Source organism: Schistocerca piceifrons, chromosome 1, assembly GCF_021461385.2.
Source record: "Schistocerca piceifrons isolate TAMUIC-IGC-003096 chromosome 1, iqSchPice1.1, whole genome shotgun sequence".
NCBI classification, from domain to species: Eukaryota; Metazoa; Arthropoda; class Insecta; order Orthoptera; family Acrididae; genus Schistocerca; species Schistocerca piceifrons.
The window spans coordinates 266,830,843-266,856,870 of record NC_060138.1 but is presented as its reverse complement, the minus strand read 5'-3'; the positions used below and the strand labels follow the sequence as shown (position 1 = coordinate 266,856,870).

The 26,028-nt window shown below is 33.8% G+C and overlaps 1 protein-coding gene across 1 annotated transcript in view; it reads left to right on the top strand.

The window, feature by feature from the left end:
* The window catches only part of LOC124802886 (estradiol 17-beta-dehydrogenase 2-like), a 72,793-nt gene extending 48,245 nt beyond the window's left edge, over positions 1–24,548 (top strand). The window contains exons 6-7 of the mRNA XM_047263937.1: positions 4,031–4,123; positions 23,956–24,548. Of these exons, the coding sequence (XP_047119893.1) occupies positions 4,031–4,123; positions 23,956–24,078 (216 nt within the window). The 3' untranslated portion in view covers positions 24,079–24,548. The remainder of the gene's footprint in view (positions 1–4,030; positions 4,124–23,955) is intronic.
* Positions 24,549–26,028: the final 1,480 nt, after the last annotated feature.

The window sequence follows — 26,028 nt, the reverse complement described above, 5'->3', positions numbered from 1 at the left end:
TCAGCACCCAGAACAACCACCTCTGGCCGTAATAACGGCCTTGACGCCTGGGCATTGAGTCAATTAGAGCTTGGATGGCGTGTACAGTTACAGCTGCCCATGCTGCTTCAACATGCTGCCACAGTTCATCAAGAGTAGTGATTGGCGTATTGTGAAGAGCCAGTTGCTCGGCCACCACTGACCAGACGTTTTCAATTGGTGAGAGATCTGGAGAATGTGCTGGCCAGGGCAGCAGTCGAACATTCTTGGTGTTTTACTGTTCCTGTTAATGTACATACATAAAGCGAATATCGGGATAAATTAATTTGGGAGCGCTGTATCGAGTGGGAAAACAAAATTCCGATTTAAAAACAATTTTGTATGTAATTGGAAACAAACCGACGCTTTCTTATAATAGTGGACGTTGCGTGGAAGAAGTGACGTGCAGCAATCGTTTGGGCTGACTCTAGCTACAAAATGCAAAGACCAAATTGCAGATACGTGCCGGAATGCCAGAGAAAATGCGCCTGACGACTCCTAGGAAAGCCTCAAGATACTGCAAAGTGCGCAAGTTTCTGCTGTAGCTATCATTGTTTTTATGGCTAAAGTCGTGGCGATTTCTAAGCTTACACTCCGAATCTAATACTTATTATAACACGTTTACTATAATAATACAATGCAAATTTTTTAAAAAAACCCGATTAGAAATGCTGTTTTTCTCATATCGCGTCAGCATAAAGTTTCTGATAGTTCGATTCTGCTATAGGAATAACAGCATCACACCAAATAAACCGCATTTCCTGTCACTGTAACACACTAAAGTGTCCGACGTGTGATCAAAAAATAACGGGAACTTTCCTATTTCAAGAGTCTTTATTTATTCATGAATATTAACTTTGTTCCCTCAGATGTAATACAACTGTGCCAGCGCTTTTTCTAGTCTTTGAAGCACTTCTGGAAACCACTTTTCGTTACGGCGTTCAATTCCCTCAGCGATTCCGTTTTTATCTGAAACGGTGGCAAAATGACGTCATTTCATGATTTTCTTCCACCTCTGGAATAGAAAGAAGTCACTGGAGACCGTGTCCGGCGAAAATGGCTGTTGAGGCAACATAACAATTCTATTTTTTGACAAAAAATCACGAACAAGCTCTGAGATGTGAGCGGAAGCACTATCGCGATGCAATTTCCACAAACGGTTTTGCCACAATTTTGTTCGGTTTCTTCGGACTGCTTCACGCAAACAGCGCATAACTTCCAGGTAGTATTCCTTACTGACCGTACGACCATAAAGTAAGAACTCATAATGATCTGCCGGCCGGAGTGGCCGAGCGGTTCTAGGCGCTACAGTCTGGAACCGCGCGACCGCTACGGTCGCAGGTTCGAATCCTGCCTCGGGCATGGATGTGTGTGATGTCCTTAGGCTAGTTAGGTTTAGGTAGTTCCAAGGTCTAGGGGACTGTGTGACCTCAGCAGTTAAGTTCCATAGTGCTCAGAGCCATTTGAACCAAAAAAAAAAAGTGAGAAGATTCCATTGGAACGACTGGACCTTGGTTTCGGCGTCATACCCATATACTTATGTTTCGCCACCTGTTATAACCATCTTTAGAAGTTCTTGATCATTCAGCAATCACTGAGCGATGTCTACGCGACGTCGTTTTTGGTCAAAATTCAACTACTTAAATACAAACTTTGCTCCTACACATTTCATTCCCAAATAATCCAAAATAATATGCTGACATCATCAACAACCTCTCTGTTAGTGATTCGGCGATTTTCCAGAACCATTTTCTACATATACATCATATTCCGCAAGCCACCTAATGGTGTGTGGCGGAGGGTACTTTCGGTACCACTGTCTGATCTCCCCAACCCTGTTCCACTCACGAATTGTGCGTGAGAAGAATGATTGTCGGCAAGCCTCTGTGTTGGCTCTAATTTCTCGAATTTTCTCCTCGTGGTCAATACGTGAGATGTATGTGGGGGGGATCTGCTAAATAGACTACTTACAGTATGCTTGTTCGCTATCTTCTGGACTATTGTTGTGCAATATGGGATCCAAATCAGGTAGTATTGACGGAGGGCATCGAAAAAATTCAAAGAAGGACAGTTCATTTTGTACTATCGCGAAATAGGCGAGATGGGGCTACGGTATGATATGTGAAATAGGGTGGCAATCATTAAAATAAAGGCGTTTTTCGTGATGAAAGATCTTCTCATCAAATTTCAGTCACTGGTTTCTCGTCAGAGTGTGATTATATTATATTGGCGTCCATCTACATATGGAGAAATAATCATCATAATAAAATGAGAGAAATCAGAACCCACACGGAAAAAATTAAGTGTTCGTTTTTTCCGCGCGCTGTTCGAAAGTGGAACGGCAGAAAATAGCTTGAAGATGGTACGATGAACCCTCTGCCACACTCTTAATTGTGAACTGCAGAGTAATCATGTAGATGTAGATCTAGTGTCCTCCTTTCCAAACGTTTGCATTTCGCGGTCCCATAACGAATTATGGACCACGTTCAGTATAATTTATTTCAAAGTTCTCCGATGGAATACTGGAATTTGTGGCTTCCTAGTTATTTTCCATTTTAACACACACGCATCTCTCCGTTGGCTCTTTGCGCTGGTGAAAAAACACGTCTATGATGATGCGTTCTGTCAGTAACTATGTTCCCTCTGCTTGGCGATACTGGGGAAGAACAGGAAGGAAACTGGCAGTGCGTTTTCAAAGGAACCATCCCGACATTTGCGTTATGCGATTTAGGGAAACAACGAAAAACCTAAATGTGGATGACCGCACGGGAATTTCAATAGCCAACGTCCCATGTCTTACTTCTGCGCTTCCTCGATGATGAGTCATCAGGTGACGTTTCTCCTGCAGTTCATTGGGAGATCTGAACGCCTGCCCCTACCCTGTCAATGATTTACTTGACTCTGCTTTTCCATTGACATTGGCTGCTGGTGTCGTTTCAAAAGCCAGATACTGATCTTCTCATAACTCCTATTAATGCTTCGCCTCCTTTAGCGACCGTTAAAACTCGCTGATCTGGCATTCCTGATGCAATGTTATCTGTGCCACTGACTTTGCATTCCCGCTTGAGACTTCTTGTGTTTTGAAACTCACCCAATTTATTCGTTTCATAAACTGAACAAAATGGCATCTAGTTTAGCTGTGTTTATAATGTTGACAAGTTCGTCAACCTGATATTACTTTTACTTATTACGAACTATAAGTTACACACAATCGGATTTCATGTCCACTCCCTGCACCTCTCCGCAGCGTCTCATGGAGTGAGAGCATTAGTACTGTAGAGTATGAGTCGTCCATCCAGTGCAGACGTTACGCTCTGCGGCCCCCAAGGAGCCGCTCGCGATCTATAGGCTATGTACCGGCACCGGTTTTCAGCTTTTCTCCTCTTTTTGATCGTCAACAACACTAGCACTTAAATAGAATCCCCACGTACTCATCATGGCCGCCTACACGTGAGACACAACACTCACACTGGGCGAGGGAAAAGCAGCCTGTTACAGGAATAAGAATAAAAAACACCTTTCTCATTAGGCAGCCCTGAATGCCACATGACTACCAATTTTACGGGAAGTTTAAATTGGGTGTTGGTCGGGACTCAAGGCCTGATCCCCTATTTTGCATGTAGTTACAAATTATGCAAATTGTACACGCCTCACAGACGCCATCAAAGTTGTAACTTGGCTTGTGTTTCCCATCTTTCGTTTCAAAATCTATAGAGCTCTCTTGCTAAGTTGCTGAACTGTCACGTCTGGGAGAAAAGACACAGCGGACAATTTTACTTGACCACAGTCGGAACGTGTGAATGTGCACGGATTGTGCACGCAGTAGTGCAATGCAAGGATTCAGGGTTCGAGCTCAGGTCCTGCACACGAGCTTAAATATTCAAAAATGTTAACGGCACTTGTGCCATACTTCGATAAAAAGTATTATGATTAACTTAACTTTTTACAGTTGCTCATATTTCAGTTTCTTTCTTTTTTAATCTCAAGACTAATTCCTTCTCTGCCTTACCAGGTAATGCTTAGAGCATCCAAGTGGCTCGCCAAGAAAAACATCTCAGAGGTCATCGACGAGATGGTGATAGCCTGCGTCGGGCAGAATGTACAGGTTTGTACATAAGGAAAATCTCCATTTCCAGTAATCATTTCGAGAGGAAGTAAAGAAAAACACATAATCCCTACAGAAACATTTGTTGAGAATCACCATCTACATTAAGTGCCTTTCGAATTAGGGACAGGTGCTTCATGACTCACGTCTAATCATCTGTCGTGAGAAATGTAATGGTTTGAGATCATACTAGTTCATTCCGTCGAGTATTAACGAAACAATATGGTGGTTCTGTAATGCTCCATTTTTGTATGGCTGTGGGAACAGAGTAGGGTCGCGTGTATGTATACCGGAGAAGATGAGGGTTCTTGGCCTTAGTTGTGGAGAGTTATTCACATTTTGCAATGCGGGTAAATGGTGTCTTGCAGACCAATGCTTTTAGGAAGCGATATTTTGCGAGTTCTAGGACAGTGCATATCTAATCACTTTGGTCTATGTGTCCGGGTTCTAAATTATCAAACGCTGTATTTAATAAAAACTTTTATGCAATATTTTTTTGCTTATTCTTTCATTGTGGTTCTTTACCTAGCCATCTATTTTGAATACACGATAACATGTCAAATATTATCTAGTCCAGTAGTTCGAAGATCGTGTGCAACGACTTTCTTGCAGAGGTGCCACAGAAGTATTCCAAAACTGGGTACTTACTGTAACTGAACTGAGAGGGCGAATGAAAATCCAGTGACCTGTGCTCGCAATTCATTGAAAGACACGTGACATTCATCTCTGTTCGAAGTAGTAACGAATATGAGTGTAGAAAAAGTTCACTCTTTTCGGAAAAAAAAATCGCGAATATGCTACTTCATTAAATCAGATTTTTTTGTTACACTAGAATACGTACATCAAATTCTTAAAATTTAAATACGTTGAATCTCTACTTGCAAAGATACAACGTGTGCATATTAAAATTAAATGATAACGTTACATGTTTCAGAAAAAAGTACAGCTATAGAAAAAAATTATTCCGAGTGATAACGATACTTCTCTTCATTTGAAATCTCCAATGAAATTGACTTGTTCACAACATAAAATTTGTTTTAAATACCGTATGTCACAGCTTATTAGACGTTTCAAAAAATATTTTCAAGCTGATAATATCTACAAATTCGCATCTACACAACATTAATTTACCGCCAAAGCTTTCTCCGAATTTTCTTCGTTAGAAGAAGAAAATCAGAGTTGTTTTGCGATAATGTATTTAAGGCTAAAGAGAAAGACGACGACACGATTTCTGAATGCTAATAAAAGATAAAGACACGCCGGTCACCATAGCGTTCAACGAACGTTAATGGGTGAATGAATCACTCTGGATTGGAAAATGAGATGTTTTGAAACTTGCAGGCGGATTAAAACTGTTTGCCGGGCCCTGAATCATACCGGTAACTTCATCTGTTCCGACGGAGCTATTCAGGCGCAACTCTCGACCACAGCATAATGCTTTACCTCTGACAGCATATCTCCCGTACCGAACTTCACAGAGCTTTCCAGGATCTTATCCTGGACTAGCACTCCTGAAAGAAAATAAATTGGCTTACAAGCAGCCAGCAGAGTCTGCGTGCGGCACACGGTTTTAATCCGTCAGGAAGTTTCGAAACTGCACACACTCGTTGCAGATTGAAACATGTATTCTCAAACGATTCCTCTGCTGCAACTAAGTCACCTCTCTGTGATGTCACTTGTCAAGGTTTGATATGGCCCACCACGAATTCCTCTCCTGTGCCAACCTCTTCATCTCAGAGTAGCACTTGCAACCTATGTCTTCAATTATTTGCTGGATGTATTTTAGTCTCTGTGTTCCTCTACAGTTTTTACCCTCTCCAGCCCCATCTGGTACCATGGAACTCATTCCCCCATGTCTTAACAGATGTCCTATCATCGTGAGCATTCTCCTTGCCAGTGTTTTCCACATGTTCTTTTCCTCTCCGATTCTGCACAGAACCTCCTCATTTCCTACCTTATCAGTCCACCTAACCTTCAGCATTCGTCTGTACCACCGCATCTCAAACGATTAGATTCTCTTCTGTTCTGGTTTTCCCACAGTCCGTGTTTCACTACCATACAATGCCATGCTCCAAACCAACATTCGAGAAATTTTTTCATCAAATTAAGGCCTATGTTTGATACTAGTCGACTTCTCTTGGCCAGGAATAAGTTTTTTGCCATTTATAGTCTGCTTTTGATGTCCTCCTTGCTCCGTCCGTCACTGGTTACTTTGCTGCCTTGGTAGTAGAATTCCTTAACTTCATCTACTTCTGATATTAAGTTTCTCGATACTCTCACTTCTGCTACTTCTCATTACCTTCGTCTTTCTTCGATTTACTTTCAGTCCATATTCTGTACTCATTACACTGTTCATTCCATTCAGCAGATCATGTAATTCTCCTTCACTTTCACTCAGACTAGCAATATCATAAGGGAATCGTATTATTGATACCCTCTCACCCTGAATTTTAATCCCACTCAACAATCTTTCCTTTATTTCCATCATTGCTTCTTCGATGTACCGATTGAACAGTATGGACGAAAGCCTAGATCCCTGTCTTACACCATTTTTAATCCGAGCACTTCGTTCTTGGTCGTCCACTCTTACTATTCCCTCTTGGCTCTTGTACGTATTGTGTATTACCCGTTTCATCGCTACAGCTTACCCCTACTTATTTCAAAATTTCGAACATTTTGCAACATTTTACATTGTCGAATGCTTTTTCCAGGTCGAAAAATCCTATGAATACTTTGTCTTTATTTTTTTAGCCTTGCTTCCATTATCAACCGCAACGTGATAATTCCCTCTCTGGTGCCTTTACCTTTCCTAAAGCCAAATTGATCGTCATCTAACATATCCTCAGCTTTCCTTTCCATTCTTCTGTATATTATTCTTGCCAGCATCTTGTATGAATGAGCTGCTAAGCTGATTGTGTGATAATTCTCGTATTTGTCACCTCTTACAGTCTTCGGAATTCTGTGGCTGATATTTTTGCGAAAGTCGGATCGTATGTCGCCAGACACAAGCATTCTACACCCCAACGTGAATAGTCGTCTTGTTGCCATTTCTCCCAATGATTTTAGAAATTCTGATGGAATGTTATCGATCCCTTCCGCCTTATTTGATCTTAACTCCTCGAAAGCTCTTTTAAATTCTGACTCTAATATTGTATCCCCTATCTCTTCTAAATCGACTCCTGTTTCTTCTTCTAACACATCAGACAAATCGTCCCACTCCTATAGGCCTTCAATGTACTCTTTCCACCTAACCGCCCTCTCCTCTCCATTTAACAGTCGAACTCCGTTGCACTCTTAATGTCACAACTTTGTTATTAATCTCACTGAAGGTTGCTTTGACTTTCATATAATAGTGAGAGAGTCCTTCCCACAGTCATTTCTTTTTCGATTTCTTCACATTTTTTATGCAGCCATTTCGCCTTAGCTTCCCTGCACTTCTTATCTATTTCATTCCTCAGTGACTTGTATTTCTGTAAAAGTAACTAAATTGTCCTGGTAAGTGGACAAATCCCAGGGATTCTCAACTTTCTATGCCTGAGTACATTCCTCTGTCTTACTTTGATTACATCCTTCTGGTTTCTCGTTGTGTAAAGTTCATTAATAAGGGATGGAGGAATACCTGTTTTAAAGCAGTTAATTACCTCTTCAAAAATTTGTAGAAAGTCAGTCTGGAATGTGTGACGTTTTCTAGTAATTTTGTCACAGTTAATGAATTTTATGGAATGATCTTATTCTGGAGGTATACATATTTATTAACAACATCTTGTTTTGGTTCACTATCTGTCAATAGAAAGTTGTTCTACTGAGAAGTTCGGTTGTTTTCATTGCTGTGGAGTGTAACACGTTCCATCTCATTAATGTTAGTTTAAAAACCTGGATTTGTTGATGTAGACTCTTTACTACATGATTACAATCATATTACATCTGTTTTCTTTTACAAAAATACCTAATGTATGTAAATATTAATTCTTTATTGTTGAAACATTTAAAATCTTCTTAAGCTTTTTCATTGTAATTTAATTTGCCCTATTTTGTATTATGTGCACTGTTATTTTGTTGGAATGCAATGTATGATGTTTCAGGCTGCTAGCCTTCTTTTTCCCTTCAGAAATCTTGTGCTTCAGAGTTTATTTAACAAAAACAAATCTTTGTATTAAATATTACACTGTAATTTTAAGAACTCTGTGATAGAATTTGTTGCTTTAAAATCTTTCATAAGGCTAAAGTAAAATCGTGAACCTGTATTTAACCAGAAGGTTATTTAAGCACTGCAGTACTTGAATATGAATAGTCCTGTAAGAGGTAGCATGCCATCGCCTTTGTCTCACCTGTAATTGAATACTGACTATGGGTCCTACTTCATACATGATATTTCAGGCAAAATTTGAAATGATACTGCTCTACCTGGACAGTACTTTTACATTATTACTCTACTCATCAGCAATGTAACGTTTTTCAATTCTGTATTTATTATCAATAACATTAATAAGCTATATGTGCTGATAATTCAGTATGTATATTTGTTAATAGAGCTATTACACTGTAAATTTTAGAGAAATAGATTCACATTATCTTTTGCACATCTCTGAGAAATTTTTGTTGTCATCCACACTCAGATTTATATAGTTAAAGTTAAATGCCTTTTTATGCAGAATGTCATATATAAATCTATGACATTCTGCATAAAAAGGTATTTAACTTTATAGCAAGAGTGGTGTTCCATTAGTTTAATGTTAAAGCTTCTGCAAATTTTCATCGTTCAGTTTACATTACCATCATCAACTCTGAACCTGCTCAGGCTTGAAAAATTTGTTCACAGGATAAACATACTTAAAGATTGTAATACGCAACTGGTTATAATTATTGCTATAATTAGGCTCAAATTACTCATCATCTGCTCTCACTTCCTAAGGATTCAGAGAAATTATAACACATCTCATCTAATCCAGTAACTGCCAACAATATGTATCAGAAAATGAAGGTAAACGTTTTGAAACATATCATGGAGAAAACAGTATAGATTTCTGGTAGCAGTTTCATGATTTTGCATGACACTAAATTCATCTAATGTAATTCACATTCATAACTCTCCATACAAAAGTGAATTAAAACGAAACAGCAGAAATGAAAGATCCATACACACTGTGGCTTTAACCCAAATAGAAGGAAACACATGAATTTGAAGTATCAACAGTAGTTATATTCAGTATGTTCTGGTTCACTTTCCACTTCCTAGCTCACTCACTTGATTCACTCGTTCCTTCACTAGCAGATGAAAACGTACCCAGAACCTACCAAATCTAGCTAATATAATCCACTTTTTCGGGGCTAATTCACTTAATTTCATTTAAATTACTTAGAAGAATTTATAAAATGAATATTTTTCATAACACATTCACCAGTTTTCAAAATAATTATTTTTTCATGCATAAGGGAATAAAATTTAATATTCTTTATAAAAAGTGTGTAAGAAAATAAAATTTATTATTTTTTATAGAAGGTGAATGTAAGAAAATAAATAATATGAATTATGGTAAGGTAAGATATCTATTCCTTGTCCAATATTTTCCAAATTCTTTCTTCTTGAGCAGTCATAAGATTTTTATGAATTGGAGATTGTAAATGTTCCTTTATGAGAAGGCTTGTTTGCAGTTCTACTTCATTCACAAGTAACTTTAGTTTCCAGGTAATATTTTTTACATTCCTTACAAATCCAACAATAACCACCTTTTCGATGATTCTCTTTATAAAATTCATTAATTTTTTTTCTCTAGGCACTCACCATGCAACTCTTTAATTATTTTTTTTACTAAGCACTCTACCAACAGAACTTTCCCTGACAAAGACAACTCAGAATTAACCTATTCATTTATTACCCACAATATACAACCCCAACACAATCTGATTGCTATACATTGACATCATGACTTCCAATAATTAACACAAAAGAATAGCCCTGAAGTGCAAGAAATCTTAACAGTAATTTAAATCCAAATTAAAGAAATATGATAGTATCTCCAACTCTGTTAATTGCCTAAACTCATTTCTATCACGAATCCCACTGGTGGAAACCCCATTGTTTTTCATAAGCCACTTACGTCACAAAAATCTTCATAACATCAACTACAGCAATTGCAGCAAGTAGCAGCAACAGCCAGCTAAATAAAAAGATTCTTATTATTGTAGGCTCTAGCTACTAGAAGGCATATGGTTATCAAAAGAAAGATTTTGTCGAAGAGTAAATAATGTATTTAGAAAATTTTACCGTATTCATGTGGCACCCAGTTATATAGTTGTCAATAATTCCACTACCCAAACATTATCAATTATACCTCCATTGTCATATCATTCCTTGCATATTTTCGTATAAGAAATTTCATCTCATTTTACATTGTTGTCCTACCAACACAGAGACTCCACGAAAAAAACGTGTACATACACTTCTCTATCCACATGCTAACAGGTTGACTGTGCAAACACAGAATCTCATGGCGAGGGCGCAGAGTGCTGTCAGTGATATTAACACAGACTATAGCATTGCCAATCTATGAACAGGCTACGTACAACCACATTGCTTCATCTGTTTCGTATTGTCCATTTAAAGATTGTTAAAAATTAATAGGAAAAATAAAAAGTCATTTCCAAAAACCACAAAACAACCACCACATCATCCTTTTTTGGGCTCCTCTGAACCTATGTGCACAGTGCTACATGAAGACTAAGTTCTGAATTAAGAGAACTGCTTTGTTTATTCATTTTGATGATTTTGTCAGGTAAGGGCCAAAATCCTTCAGTCTACATACAGAGCTTAGAGTTTTGACACTGTAAAGAACCTCTAAGATTGTATATATAGTTGTTATATGAGTGACAATGTACTTTCTAAAAGCACTACTTTCATCAGTTTATTTCGAAATAAAGAAATTGTTTTCTTCACATTTTAATATTTTATTTGAGGTGTTGAAATATGAATTACATGTAAAAGTTAGTATGAATACTGAAAACTTTTAAAAAATTCATTTGTGTTTAAATTGAAATATGTTTCCCTATTATTTTCTATGGATTGTACATGACCGCCATCTCTGAATGAAGTTATGGATTGCTTAGTTCGGCACGAGATAATGTTCTTCCGCAAACAGCGCGAGAAAATGTTTATATAAACTCACACATCACACGACCTTCCTTGCACTGACAAAAACTGTTGCAATATTTTTATCTAGAGGCCACATGCTACCATATAATTACAAGTTGTAAACTAGCAGTCCATCTGCATAAAAAGAGATACTTAGATATATGAGGATTGTAGATCATTTTCTAAGTGACATAAGATATTTAAGTTTTTATTTTCTCTTTCTTTCTGTAAATACTTCAAAATGAAATGCAAAAAAGCTGTATAGATTTAATTAACTTTTTCTATTTTTTAATCATTTATACAGCTAAAAATTTTCAGTACTTATTTGGATGATTAATATTCCACATTTCCTGTGAGAAAATTTCGTTTCTTCCATTTTTCACATATATATTCTGTGGATTAACATAGTCAAATAACGAATAGTCAAATAACTGATTATTTTTACGATTTGTTTGAAATGTAGCAAACAAGAAATATGGTATTTCAGAATCCACTGAGTTACAGTAACTCATATCTATTTCAAAATTTTTCTTACCACTCAAACCTGCAACTTCCACAGCATATAGTTCATAAAACGATATCAGAACTTTTCGATTTTTCAGAATATTTTCTCGTTGTTCTAACTCATGTATTGGTTCATATTTAATAATTGGTACCCAGGTTGGTCATCGATTTTATTACAATTTTTCCTTCCTAAGGAAGTGTATCTTAAATTCAATTCCTGCAGCATTATATTCAGACCATCTAAGAACTGCATCTCCAGAACTAGAAGACCTAGTAAAAGCTGCTGTTAATTCTCCTTCCTGCATAGTTTCTTTTTAATGTTTAAAAACTCCACCAAACATTGATAATGGATAAAGCACTTCATTTTTATTACTCTTTATTTTTCCATTATTAAGAATATGTCCTTGTAAGTTTATTTTATAGTCAAATAAAACATAGCTGTTGATGAAATAAAAGGATGTTCCATTCTAGATAAAATATTATTTCCTTGTTTTGTGGTCACAAACACAAACAGTTTTGTCACATAATTATCGATTAATGTTTTATTAGATTTTCCATTATATGTTTGATAACCTGATTCTGATTCATCTGGAATAGCTATAACAGTTCTAATGTTCATGTATGATTGTGCATTATTTGGATGAAGCCATCCATCACCAATATTTATTTCAATCTCTGTACCTCTGTTAGGTGCACTGGAATTATTTTTTCTTTTCTCATTCACAGTGTATGTGTAAAACTGAGAACTCTCGATTTTGTTCTGCTGTTTTAAGGATAAAATTCATTAAGACATTTAAAAAAACTGTTACATAAGGACCATTAAAGTCAATCACGTTATTAATTTCATCAGCTACAGAAATTTCAAATTCTTGAATAGAATCAACAGGTATATCTACAGGATAATGTGGTTCATAAATTATTGGTCTTCCTAATTCAGCATTAGGTTTAAATGAAACAATAATTTTAGTTTCTCTATAAAATGACCAGTATGTTTAACAAACATTCCATCAGCCAAATTAAAATTTATAATAATTAATTGGAATGGAATAGGTTTAGAAACATCTTTTTTCAACAGTTTTTTATTGGCTTCCAAATTTGATTTTTAAATCCTAAAATTTGACTGATGTGATCTTCTTTATCCCTAAATAATTTAACATCACTTTCAGTTACAACTCTATTTAAAATAATACGAATATTTACCTTTTTCGATTGAATAATGCTTTCTAAGTTTTTCAAACAATATTGACCGCCAGGAATTTCTATTGCTTCTACATCAGAATAAAATTTAACTTCTGATAAACTTTTTATGTCTGTATCACAGTAATTTTAATCACTTTTTGATATAATATTTGGTGTTAAAAAAGTTGAATAAAAACCAACTAGTAATACATTTTACAGATAATCTTTTTTTATGAATAGATGACTTTAAATAAACGAGACTTAGTCAAGACTGTTTAGCAGTCACACAGATTGGGAACTGAAAATAAGAATTCCAGAAAAGAAATCAGAAAATAAACATGGTACACTTTTGCCAAATTCTATTCCATGTGCAATCATAGTACCAAGTGGTTTTGGAAAAATTACATTATTTATCAACAATTATATTCTAGCACTAGGGTGGCTGAATTGGAATAAAATTAATAATTTGTATGTTTATTCAAAAAGTTTAGATCAACCAAAATATGAAGACATTATAAAAATGTGAAATAATTTAAGATAAATACAACAAAAAAATTACTGCTTTTATTGAAAATAATGAAGAAATTATTCCATTAGAGCGATGTCTAGATAATACAGTAGTAGTAAGTGATGACTTCATTCTTGAAACCCAGGTTATAGGTAGAGAATATTTTACTAGAGGAAGACATGAAAGAATAGAAACTTTTTCAAAAATCATAAAAAATTAGTTACAGGTAATCTTAAATTTTAATTACTTTCAAACAAGATGAAACAAATTTAAATCATATTTATCATGAGTTCATTGGTGGTGCTTTTTTAAATTTGTAGTAAATGATGTAATGATCAATTTGGTTTTTTATATACATAACTAGAAACCAAATGAAGGTAATATTATGGTATATTGATAATTTTTACTTATGGACCATCTGACAGCAACACAATTTTAGTGCCATACACGTTTCGCCTTTATTTTCTGCAAGGCATCATCAGTGGCCTGGAATGTGTACATACAGGGTGTTACAGAAATGTACGGCCAAACTTTCAGGAAACGTTCCTCACACACAAATAAAGAAAGGATGTTATGAGGACACATGTCCGGAAATGCTTAATTTCCATGTTAGAGCTCATTTTAGTTTCGTCAGTATGTACTGTACTTCCTCGATTCACCGCCACATGTGTGGGCTGACGAGAATCCGCACGCAAATGTGCAATCACGTCATCAACACAGATTTTCTATGAACGTTTGGGCAGGCATTGTTGGCGATGTCTTGATTGGGCCCCATGTTCTTCCACTTACGCTCAATGGAGAACGTTATCATGATTTCATATGGGATACTCTACCGGTACTGCAGAACATGTGCCCTTACAAGTACAACACAACATGTGGTTCATGCACGATGGAGCTCCTGCACATTTCAGTCGAAGTGTTGGTACGCTTCTCAACGAAAGATACGGTGACCGATGGATTGGTAGAGGCAGACCAATTTCGTGGCCTCCACGCTCTCCTGACCTCAACCCTCTTGACTTTCATTTATAGGGGCATTTGAAAGCTCCTGTCTACGTAACCCCGGTACCAAATGTAGAGACTCTTCGTGCTTGTATTGTGGGTGGCTGTGATACAATACGCCATTCTCCAGGGCTGCATCAGCGCATCAGGGATTCCATGCGATGGAGGGTGGATTTACGTATCCTCGCTGACAGAGGACATTTTGAACATTTCCCGTAACCAAGTGTTTGAAGTCACACTGGTACGTTCTGTTGCTGTGTGTTTCCATTCCATGATTAATGTGATTTGAAGAGAAGTAATAAAATGAGCTCTAACATGGAAAGCAAGCGTTTCCAGACACATGTCCACATAACATATTTTCTTTCTTTGTGTGTGAGGAATGTTTCCTGAAAGTTTGGCTGTACCTTTTTGTAACACCCTGTATCTTAGCTATTTAATTTATATTTTTGTCACTGTGCCTATAGGTTATAAACAGTTCTGGTGGTTGGAATTTCCTATTAAGTAGTAATATTTTGAACTGTACCTATAGGTTGCGTGGACAATTTCTTACATATTACGCTCCTGTTGCATTTTTGGTGTTGTTCTTCTTCTTATGACTGCCAATTTGCGGTTTTTTCCCACATTCCACAGCACTATGAACTGAACGCTTGTTTCAATGCAATGTTTTGGTTTCTGTTGCCATCTGTCAAACTTTCGAGTGTAATTATTGAAGTATCTGTTTGTGTATGCATTTGTGTGTGTTTCTGTGTGTGTGTGTGTGTGTGTGTGTGTGTGTGTGTGTGTGTGTATGTGTGTGTGTGTTTTGGTGTGATATAATTTTTTTGTGCTGTGTGTGTGAGAGTGTGTTTTTGTGTGGTATAATTTTTTGGGGGGCTGTGTGTGTGTGTGTGTGTGTGTGTGTGTGTGTGTGTGTGTGTGTGTGTGTGTCCAGATGCTGTGGGGAAGAGTTGTTTTGTTTTATGTTTCCTTTATTAAGTGTAGCAGGGAGCCTGTGTGAATGTGTGTATATTCATTTATCACACATTTGTTTCTGCTATGGCTTCTTGGATATGGAAGTTTTCTTGCGTTTGTATAAGATGTTTGTCATGGTTGCTTATTCTCATTATTTTCATTTCTTGTTCCATGTTTGTAGGATGATGGTGATGGTGTTTTAAATGCTCTGCAAATGTGAATTGTTTTGTTTCATATTTCCAACATCCGTTATGTTCATTGTATCTTGTTTCAAAATTCCTGCATGTCATGCCTATGTATACTGCAACACAACTCTTACATTCAAGTTTATATATTCCTGATTGTTGGAATTTGTTCCTCTTGGTAGCTGGCTGGCTTAGATGTGATGTATGGCACTAAAATTGTGTTTTATTCAGTTGCTGTCAGATGGTAAATAAATAAAAATTATCAATATACCGTAATATTACACGCAACTGAGGAAGACAGGACTAAAAAAGTTGAAGATGTCAAATGAAGGTAAGTTCAGAAATAAAATACAGAATTTCATAATAACATAAAAGTTAAATATAAACATTAAACATAAATATTTAAAAATGTTTAAGTAATGTTTTTTCATCTGTAATAAATGTTTACAAAGCACAACTCAGAAGTTATTAAAAAAGCTAAACGGAATAGAAAGATAACTGAAGGATTGGAAGAACAATTCAAGCTTTGGAATAACCTCGAACCGATATGAAAAATACAAAAAAAGGACAAGCAGTTATTGTTGCAATTGAACAAATAAAACAAGGAATTATGGGGTTAGGTGATAATGTTTTGAAAGCTGCTGAAGAAAATAGAGAAGTTGAAAAACAAATGATTGCATATCGTTATCAAAAAAAGATCATTTTTATACTTAAATGGAAGCCTTTATTGAAACTTTAAATCAGTTTGATGTTGATTATAGTATTCATTCTGCTAACTGTTCTATTAAAGAAGATAGAGTATGTTTCGATATTCAAATAAAAGTTCCTTTAAGTTAAGAATTCTTTGAAGATTTTAAATTTGGGTTGATAAAATTAAATGATGGGTTTTGTGACCTTATCAGACTTAAATTTAATTATGAAACAAGTAATTAGAAAAATACTTTTACTGAGAAATATTGTATTGCATGTTCAAACAACTTTGTTCTTAGTAGTAGCACCATCTTCAAGTAACTAAATTTAAAAATATCTCATTTAAGTTTATATATACATAAATGTACCAAACAGTACCAATGAAAAAATTTGCACTGTCATTTCTCCTTTCTTTGTGTTAACCAAATGACAATAAATATATAATCTATATATTCATTAATTAATTAACTGATGAAAATGTGAATTATTTATTTGTATTGTTTATGAATGACTTAAAAAACAGACTTACATTGATTAAGTCTGATGCAGACTAAGTATATCTTTAACTGGTCTTGTGTATAGTCATCCATATTAAAAGATAGTTCAGATGAGAGACAATCCTCAAATTTTCAGTCATTCCTTCGTATAAATTTATTGAGTCAGGATTGTACTCAAGTTGTTACATTTCTTCACAATATGGATGCTTATGTACAAATTCAAATAACTGTCATTGTAAAATTCTTTTTTGTATTCTAGTGACATAATAATCGTATTCATCATTGAGTGATTCTTAAATCAACAGACATATGTCTCAAGTAAATATTTGATCTGGTGTAACTACAGGTGGTTTTATTTCTCTAATTATTTCATCTTTCTCATTAATGTGTTCTCTTAGATTTTGAATGTCTTCTCTTCTTCTCTTCAGAACACACATAGCTATTTCTTTATCACATTGTAAATCTTCACTTCATTCTTGTAACTTGTCAGTTGTTGATTGTAGTTTATATTGGCCATTTTTTTAAATTGAAGTTAAGCCTCCTTCAGGTACCCAGTTATGGAAATCTTCGGTTTGCTTCATGTTAGATTTCATTATTAATGAACATAAATATGATTCATTAATAAAAATAGTATGGAGAAGTAAGGTGAGCAATTTGCTCTCCTTTAGGGCATTGTATACCTTACAATGTTTTTCTCTAGTATGCTCATGAACTGCTTCTTGGGGATTCTTATATTCTAAAATTTCTGCAACACGTTTACCTTTAAACCATAAATTATTCCCTTTATCAATTATGATACTAACTTCTTTGATGTTATAAACAATCCTGTTCTTATTCCGTATAAATTAAAAAATATTCTTCATAGTTGTTTCTCAACTAGTGACATCGGCATTAGATGTATTTGGTATATCTGCCATTTATTAAAAATAACTTTTATTAGCTTATCAATTATTTCAATAAAATTAATACATTTCTCATTCTTATTTCAGTGGTCATATTATTCCACTGCTGCCTTTTTCACATAAATTATTCGGTGTTATTTTTTTCAGGGGTCAAATATTTGACCATTGAAAATATATATTATAAAATATATTTAAAAAATTTAGCTACCTAAAAGTTCATCCTGTCTGGATTTCCATACAGAAAACATTAAATGAAATTAGTCCTGTTTCTTCAGGGTGCAACTTCCCACAACCTGAAATACCATAATGAATAAAAGTTTAAAATTTTCATGTCAATAATTCGATTCTTCTTTAAAATAATAACACCTCATTTCTTTACAGAGGTGCTGCTCCACACCTCTGGTTTTTAATATCTTTTAATGTCAAGAGAATGAGACGCCATTTGCTGAAATTCTGTGTAGAATATATAAATTTAATTTTCCATGCCTAGATTTATTAAATCACTAATCAATTGTTCTTGAGTATAATCATTCAAAACGTAAAAACAATTGTGCCAAGTTTCCTTCATTTGTTGATATAAATCTACTGAAGTAAGACTGTAATTGAGTCCTCACATTTCTTCACAATTTGTATGTCTATCTTAGATTCTGTTTAACTATTCCTGTAAATTTTCTCTCTGAGTTCTAATAATATAGTGCATTCACAATCATCGTCAAATAATTTCAAAAGAACGAAAGTCGACCTTAAATTTTTGTTAACTGTTTGAGGTGCAACACGAAGTAATAATGTATTTGTTTCTTTGTTCCTTTAGTTTATTATTTCAAATTCATCATAAAGTTCTCTCAAACTATCCATCCTTTCATCTTTGATTTTATTTAAATTTTCTAACTGTGTTATTCTGTCTTCCATTTTATATTCTCCATGGTTTCTCTTAGATGGTAAAACTTCTTTGCATTCCCAATCTTGAAAATTTTCTCTGAAAGGCATTTTAATCTCATAACTAAAGAATATAGACCAGGTTCACTGATAAATTTTGTTGAATTTTCTACATATTTAGATAGGATCGGTTCAATCCTACCGAAATTTTCATGTCTTATAATATTTTTTCAAAAAATTGACTTTAATTGATTTTCTGTGCATTCACATCCTAAAATTCTGTAACTTGATTTGGACAAACCATGGATTATTCTTTTCATCACTAATCATTAACAGGTGCTTATTACTATCTATAAGCTTGTTGTTGATTAGATCTATAGTCGACTCCATTTAAGAGAAAATATTTTATTATAATTTTTGTTTTCATTTTATTTTATTATTCTTACTCATTTTAAGATATTTTTGTGTATTCTACTGATAACGTCAAAAATATTAAACTTTTCCTAAGTAAGATTAAATCGAATTAATCTATAATTCTGTTGCTCCTTTATAAATTGCTGCCCTTTAATTCCTTCTGTTGTATTTTTATTTTGATTATCATTTTCATCTTATTCATCTGCAGGTCTGTATCCTGAAAATATAAATCAATCCAGTACTTTGCAACAGGAAATTGTGTTTCAACTTTTTCAATCTTGAAACAGTTAATTATAATTCCAATAAATTATTTTTCCTTTGACCATGACATTAAATTTATTGTGAAATCAAAATCATTAATGAAGTTTTCTGTTTCTCTTCTAGAAATAACTGTTCTATGTCTCTGTGACAACCTAGTTAAACCAATTTTGTTACTGATACAGTATGAGGATGCACATATTTAACAATACTTTAGATATTTTTCAAGTAACTATAATTTTTGTTACCTTTAACATTAACATTATTAAAAACTGCATCTTTCTTTTTTTGGCAATTACCTTAGCAATATCCTTCACTTTCGACCATAGATTATTATTTTCAGCAAATATAGTTTACACATGATTATCGCTTGAATGCATATCAGATGATACTGAAACTAGAACTACTTTTGGGTGCTGCCATTTATTGATAATATTTTTAATAGAAAAATATAAACTGATACATTTGTCTTGAAGTTTTATTACATGGTTAAATTTTCAGATATCTGAAAGCTTTCTGAAAAAATTTCATTTCTTTGCAAATCTAATAAAAATTATTTCTAATAAACAGTAAATAGTCTTAAATTCAACAAACTGAAAGTTAGAGCAAAGTAATTAGGACTTAGACGTTCTTCTAAAATGAGAAAACAATAACTTCTTGATCTTATTAGTTACCATTATATTGATGAAGAATTGATTAATAATATTAGCAATCATTTATGAGTTCTTGGCAGTGCATTGAAGTGAATGAATTAACACTAAACAACAACAATGTATTGAGATGATTCATGTTATGTGTAAAAAATTAAATTTTAAACAGTTATTGACTTGTATTCAACAAATGAAACATGTGATGAAATTGTTGTTGATTATATGAGATAGTTAAATCTATATTGTGAATCTGAATGGAAACATCTAATACCAAAGCTTAACAAATTATCTGAAAACTTTGAGAGAGAATTTCAAGGTAAATTTGATTGGATATATATATTGAATCATCAAATGTTAACGGAATATTTTATAAGGAATGTCAAGACATAGTAAGTTGGGATTATGTGTCGTATAAATAAGTACTGTCTGCAGATTTTATGAGAGAATTTCAAGGTCAATTAAATTGTTGTGTGAATATCAGATGAAAAAACATTATGTGAACATTTTTAATAGATTTAAAAAAAAGTACATTGGAAAATAGTTTGAAGAAATCACAATCTATCAGAATCACTCTTAGGAAAATTTATTAAATCTTATTAAATACTGATAGAACAATCTAAAACACATGAATGTCCTATATGCTTAACTAATGAAAATCAACAATTAAAAAAAACAACTGTAATCATATTTTCATAAAGAGTGTAAACATAAATGCATAAAAACAAATTAAATGTCCAATGTTTAGATGAGTAATTAAAGGAAATAACGAAAAGTCTATTACAAAACAAATTGATGATGATTTATTAATTCTTGATTAAGCTTACGGTAATAATCATTATGATGTAGGAGAATAGATTAATCTTATAAGATTTTACTTTTCACAAATCCAATAATTTTTTTCCAAAAATAACTGAAATTTCAGATACTGACAAAAATGAGATATATTTTTGAAACCTTTTATTAAAAAATGTTAAGTTTTTATTTTCGTATGTTCATCTTCTAAAAAAAATATTAAATTTAATCCACTGTTTTTCTTTTGTATAAAAAAATCATTTTTGAAAAATGGTGAACATGATATGAAAAAATATCCATTTTATAAAAATTGGATTATTGTAATTAGATTCAGTAGGTTTTTAATAAGTTTTCATTTTCTAGGCAAAGGAACGAGTGAAACCACTGGGCAAGCTAGAAACTGGGAAGTGAGCCAGAACCTTCTGAATCTAGCTACTACAGATGAATACTGGCTAAGTGAGGAGCAAATGTAGTTTTACATTTCACCTTGCTTCAGTCTACTTACTAAATAATACGTGCAAGACCCGAATTTTGGAGGCACTTCAATTTATATTAATAATAGCTTAGATCTGCAATGTAAAGTACTGATGAAACTCATGACAGAAATATTTCTCAACCTACTGCTATAACACCGCTACTCTTAAATGTATTATTGCATGGTTATGTTGTACCCCATATATTAGAATTGAATTGTTCTTAAATTTAAAAAAATACACTAAGTATAGAATTTTTATCTTTGGTAATATCAACAATCAGAACAAGATCTTCAAAACATCTCAAATTTCCTAATATGATAATGTCACATGACAGATTCTGTTCTAATGATAACACAACACACTACTCCTATATCGGTAATGTCATAACCAGTACTGATAAATATAATTTTGAGGTAGAGGTCTTTGATACTCACTTCTTACTTGACCATAATGGTGTCTTAATAAAAGCTGTAGTTAATAATATTAATCCTGTTTGCATGTAGACTGAACAGATCAGGAGAATTATTTTTAATGTTGCTGACCACAGGACCAATTTACAAATGAAACTGCATGTGGTACTCTCTGAATGGTTTAATACTGATGATTCATTTAGCACAGTTATTACTGTATTTTCTGATAGACTTAAACAATGATTACCAACGAAGTTAAAAGTTAAGAGTTTCAGCCATAAAGCCTTTACAACCATCTGTATGGAAATGGTTCACACCTAAATTACAAAAACGCAGATCTTGAGTCATGATTTATTATGATAATTCAAAAAACTGTCATACAGATAAAATTAACTACATAACAATAAAACGTAAATACAGGGCAGAGATTAGATGTGCCAAATGTTGAGCAATGGATGAATATATTAGTAGTTCCTATAATAAGTGCAAAGCTGAAATAGGCTAAGTTAAAAACCATAAAAGTCTTCAGCTGATGTTGGTATTACATCCGATGAATTTCATAATTTTTTTTGTCATACCTGAAATGTAACTATCTCATGTTTAGATGTCTCTCAGTGTGAAAAAAACTTTCATATTACAAATATATTTCTGGGATAGTCACAAAAAGTATCAAAAATTAATAAATGGTCAACAGTTAAGGTCCAAGAAACCAAAAAATATGTATCAAAATTAAGCAGTCTGTGCATATTTATTAACTGCATGTTTGAAAAGGATTGCTCTCCAATCTGTCTAAAAGAAACAGTGAGTTTGCTCTTATACAAGAAGGGTAACAAGTCAAGCCAAGCCCTAACAATTTCTGTCCAATATCTCTTGTACCTGTATTGTCAAAAATAGTATAGTACTTTATGCCTTTAGAAATTTCTATGCATTTTGCTTGTCACTGATTTTTCTCAGGATCTCAAAATGGATTTAGACCAGATCTGTCTACAGTTAACACAGTCGAATATCCTGTTTTATTTGTATTAAACTCATTAGAATCTAATTTATCTACTCATGCTATACTTGGGAATCTTAGTAAGGCTTTTGACTTAGTGAATCACAAAATCTTTTTACAAAAGCTATAGCAGTATGGCATGAGAATAAAGAGCTTTCTCTCATTGAATCTTACTCAAATCAGGTGCACGAATTATCACCCAGACCTTTATTGGGAGCCTTGTCATTGATCACTTATCTAAATGATCTTCTAAGTGTGGTAAAATGCAAATCACTTTCTTTTTGTAGATGATACTACATTTATAACAGCAGGGAAAGAGATATATTAAAATAACTAAGTGAAGAACAATTAAGAGCAACTTATGACTGGTTTGTAATCCATGAGTCAAGAATCAATCCTTCTCTTGTGTCTATGGAACACTGAAACAAATAATAAATCAGCAGAGCTACTTGGTATTCACCTTGACTCAAGATTAATTTGGGAGACACCTATGAATTTTGTATTCACAAAACTATCAAGAGTCACTTTTTTATTGGTTAAACTTGGAACTTTAGTTAGTGATGATATCTTACTTGCTTCATATCATGCTTTCTTCCATACACATTAACATATGAAGTATTGCTTGGGGTTAAGTCACCAGGTATGAGTAAAATCTTTATTTAGCAAGAATGGGCCACCAGGTGCATCTTAGGAATTTCTGACAGTAGGGCTTCTTCTTACAGACTGAGTTTTAAAAATCTGAAAATACTGCTCTTACCATCATTATTTATAGTCAGTTATTTATTGAACTTAAAGGAAAAATAACACAAATGTATATCAATTCATCTGCATGACCCAAGTCAGATAGAAAACATATACCTCCAACTAGGCTTCAGAAGAGCATTAACAGCTAAAAGTATTTAGGAGTTAAGTTTTTTAATTCATTGCCTCCATAGGCATATGATGTTCCATTATCTGCTTTTAAAAATGTTACAAAGAAATGGTTAAAAGATGTAGTTTTCTGTACACTATAAGAATTTATATATGCTGTAAATATAGCCTTATTTACTAATCTCTTATCTGTTATAATGTTAAAGTCATGAAGTTCATATGTGCAAATATTGTAATTAACATACTGCAGTTGATGTTCTATGTATAAAATGTCCATATATTTTCTACATACTTGCTCATATGCACTGGATGTAATAATGTAGCTGTATGACAACATCAGCTGCATTGTAGTAATCTAAAGAAGAAATAAAATGATTTGATTTGAAAATAAAACAAAATAAAATTAGGGGGTGCATAATATGCAATGCAGTTGTACATCATGCAACTACAACTTATAAATTTACACAATAGCTTTATTTTCTGTGTTTTTTAATGTACTGGACATCAACATTAGTATTATAGCATACAATTTCTTTCTCTCTTTGCAGAGAAGAGCCACTCCAGGTTTCCTAGAAACAATAATTCTCACTGTATTTGCAAAACTACCTGACTGGCTGAAAGAGTTCCTAGCACAGCTAGTCATCACACTGGTGAAAATTATATGGGGTTAAAAAGTGGATGATGTAATGTTGACTGGGAAATTGTACTGCAGTGGATAGAAAATGTGTGCAGACAGTGAAGCAAAGAATACAGTCAGTATTTGCATTAAAACACGTGGAGATCATCTGTCTTTGTATTATACGATTAACAACTGTATTAGTGCATATTTTACGAATTATTTGAACTACCTGTATTTATTTTTATTATATTTCTATTTTTATTTACTTGTGCAGTTCTTGAGACAGTTGTTTTGTTATTCCTAAGATCCAAGTCGACATGAAATGAAGAGGTCTCTTTGAAATCAAAAGTCGAATAGAAATAAAAACACAGGAAGCACTATCCGGTCTGTCTTCAATCATTATGCTGAACAACATATATGTACAATCATTAAATCCTCATATATCACACTTCCTTGAATTTATTTTCACCATATTTCCTCCAAGGAATGTTTTGTACAAACAAACCTGGAAATTTTACTGCTCTGGAGAAAAATCTCATTTGATAATAATTTTATGTAGCTGTCTTTCTTGTCACATTAAGTAGCTTCCAATGAGCACTACCTAGCCTTTTATTCTTATCTCATATCTTCCTTCTAATTTCATTCACACCCTTAGCTTCAAGATTCGTCAGTAGCTCAGCATTTTTAATGCTTTTATTTATTTCCTTTAGTTTCACCTGAATAAAGCAGGGTGCTTCAAAAATGTGCTTCTGGTACTGTCTCAGTTTTAAGCCTCTAATTGTCACCAATATTATTTGTTTTGTTCATGGGGTAGACCTTGTAAGAGATAGCAGGATGATAGATATTGGAACAAGTGACTATAGGACCTAATCCTTGGAAGGAGATGATGATGATGATGAATGCTTGGTTTCCATGAGTCTTTGCAGAATCTACATGTCACCCATATTGTGTTATTTTGCTCTTAGGCAAATATCATCTTTTCGTCCAGTATATTGTCATCAATTGTTTTTCTAGGTTCCTGTTATCGTATCTTTTCTAAACCAGTGATTACCGATAGAAAATCTCATTCACATGAACAAAATCATATGTAACACTTAGCTGAAAAAAGGAGAGAAATTACATACTTATTTTTAGTATTTTACTTACTTAACTTTTACTCTAATATTAAAATTCAACAACAGTATTTAAAAACCATAACTTTGTCATAGTTGATTTAAGGCATTATTGACTTTCTTTCGACTTCAGCTCTCAGTTCCTGTAAATATGAAGGGAAATGAGAATGATAAAGAATATCTTCCAAGTTTCTACTTACTACTATCATATTTGTTCTCTTTCTATAGTGATGTTATGTGTCAAAGTACTATAACATGTCATGTTGGAATTATTTTAAAGATGTCACAGAATACCAGAATTTTACCTCAAATTATTATCAAATTAAAGTAATAATACTTTTTTATTATTTGCTGTACAATAATATGGAACTGATAATTAATATTTCTATGAAATTTCTAAAATTGTTGGAAGAAGTAACAAATGATGATTATTTAAGTTAGTCTGTTGAATCTATGAAAGTGCAGAACAACATTTAACTCTGGAGGACAGGCCTCTCCTACCAGTTCCTATACAATGCAGGATGTATCTCATGACAAGTGTACTTTCACATTGGCTCCCACTGAGTACCATTCCAATTGGATACTGGCGCTACAGTAACGTTTTTGTCCATAGAGATGTACCAACAATTGATTTCTGGGCTCACTTACAACATACCACTACTTTGCTTGGGTGTGGCCAAGCAAAAATTCCAGTTTTAGACATATACCATGCCTTGCCCACAGCCAGTCTATTTATTCACCATCTACAGTTTATAACAGTCAGCCACAAGGATGTTCCAAACATATTTCACGCGGACACTTTTAATACATTTTGTGTCATAAACTGTGTTCATGTGATATCCACTGTGAAACATACTACCAGTTTCTCCTTGTGCAGAGTCTCAAACATT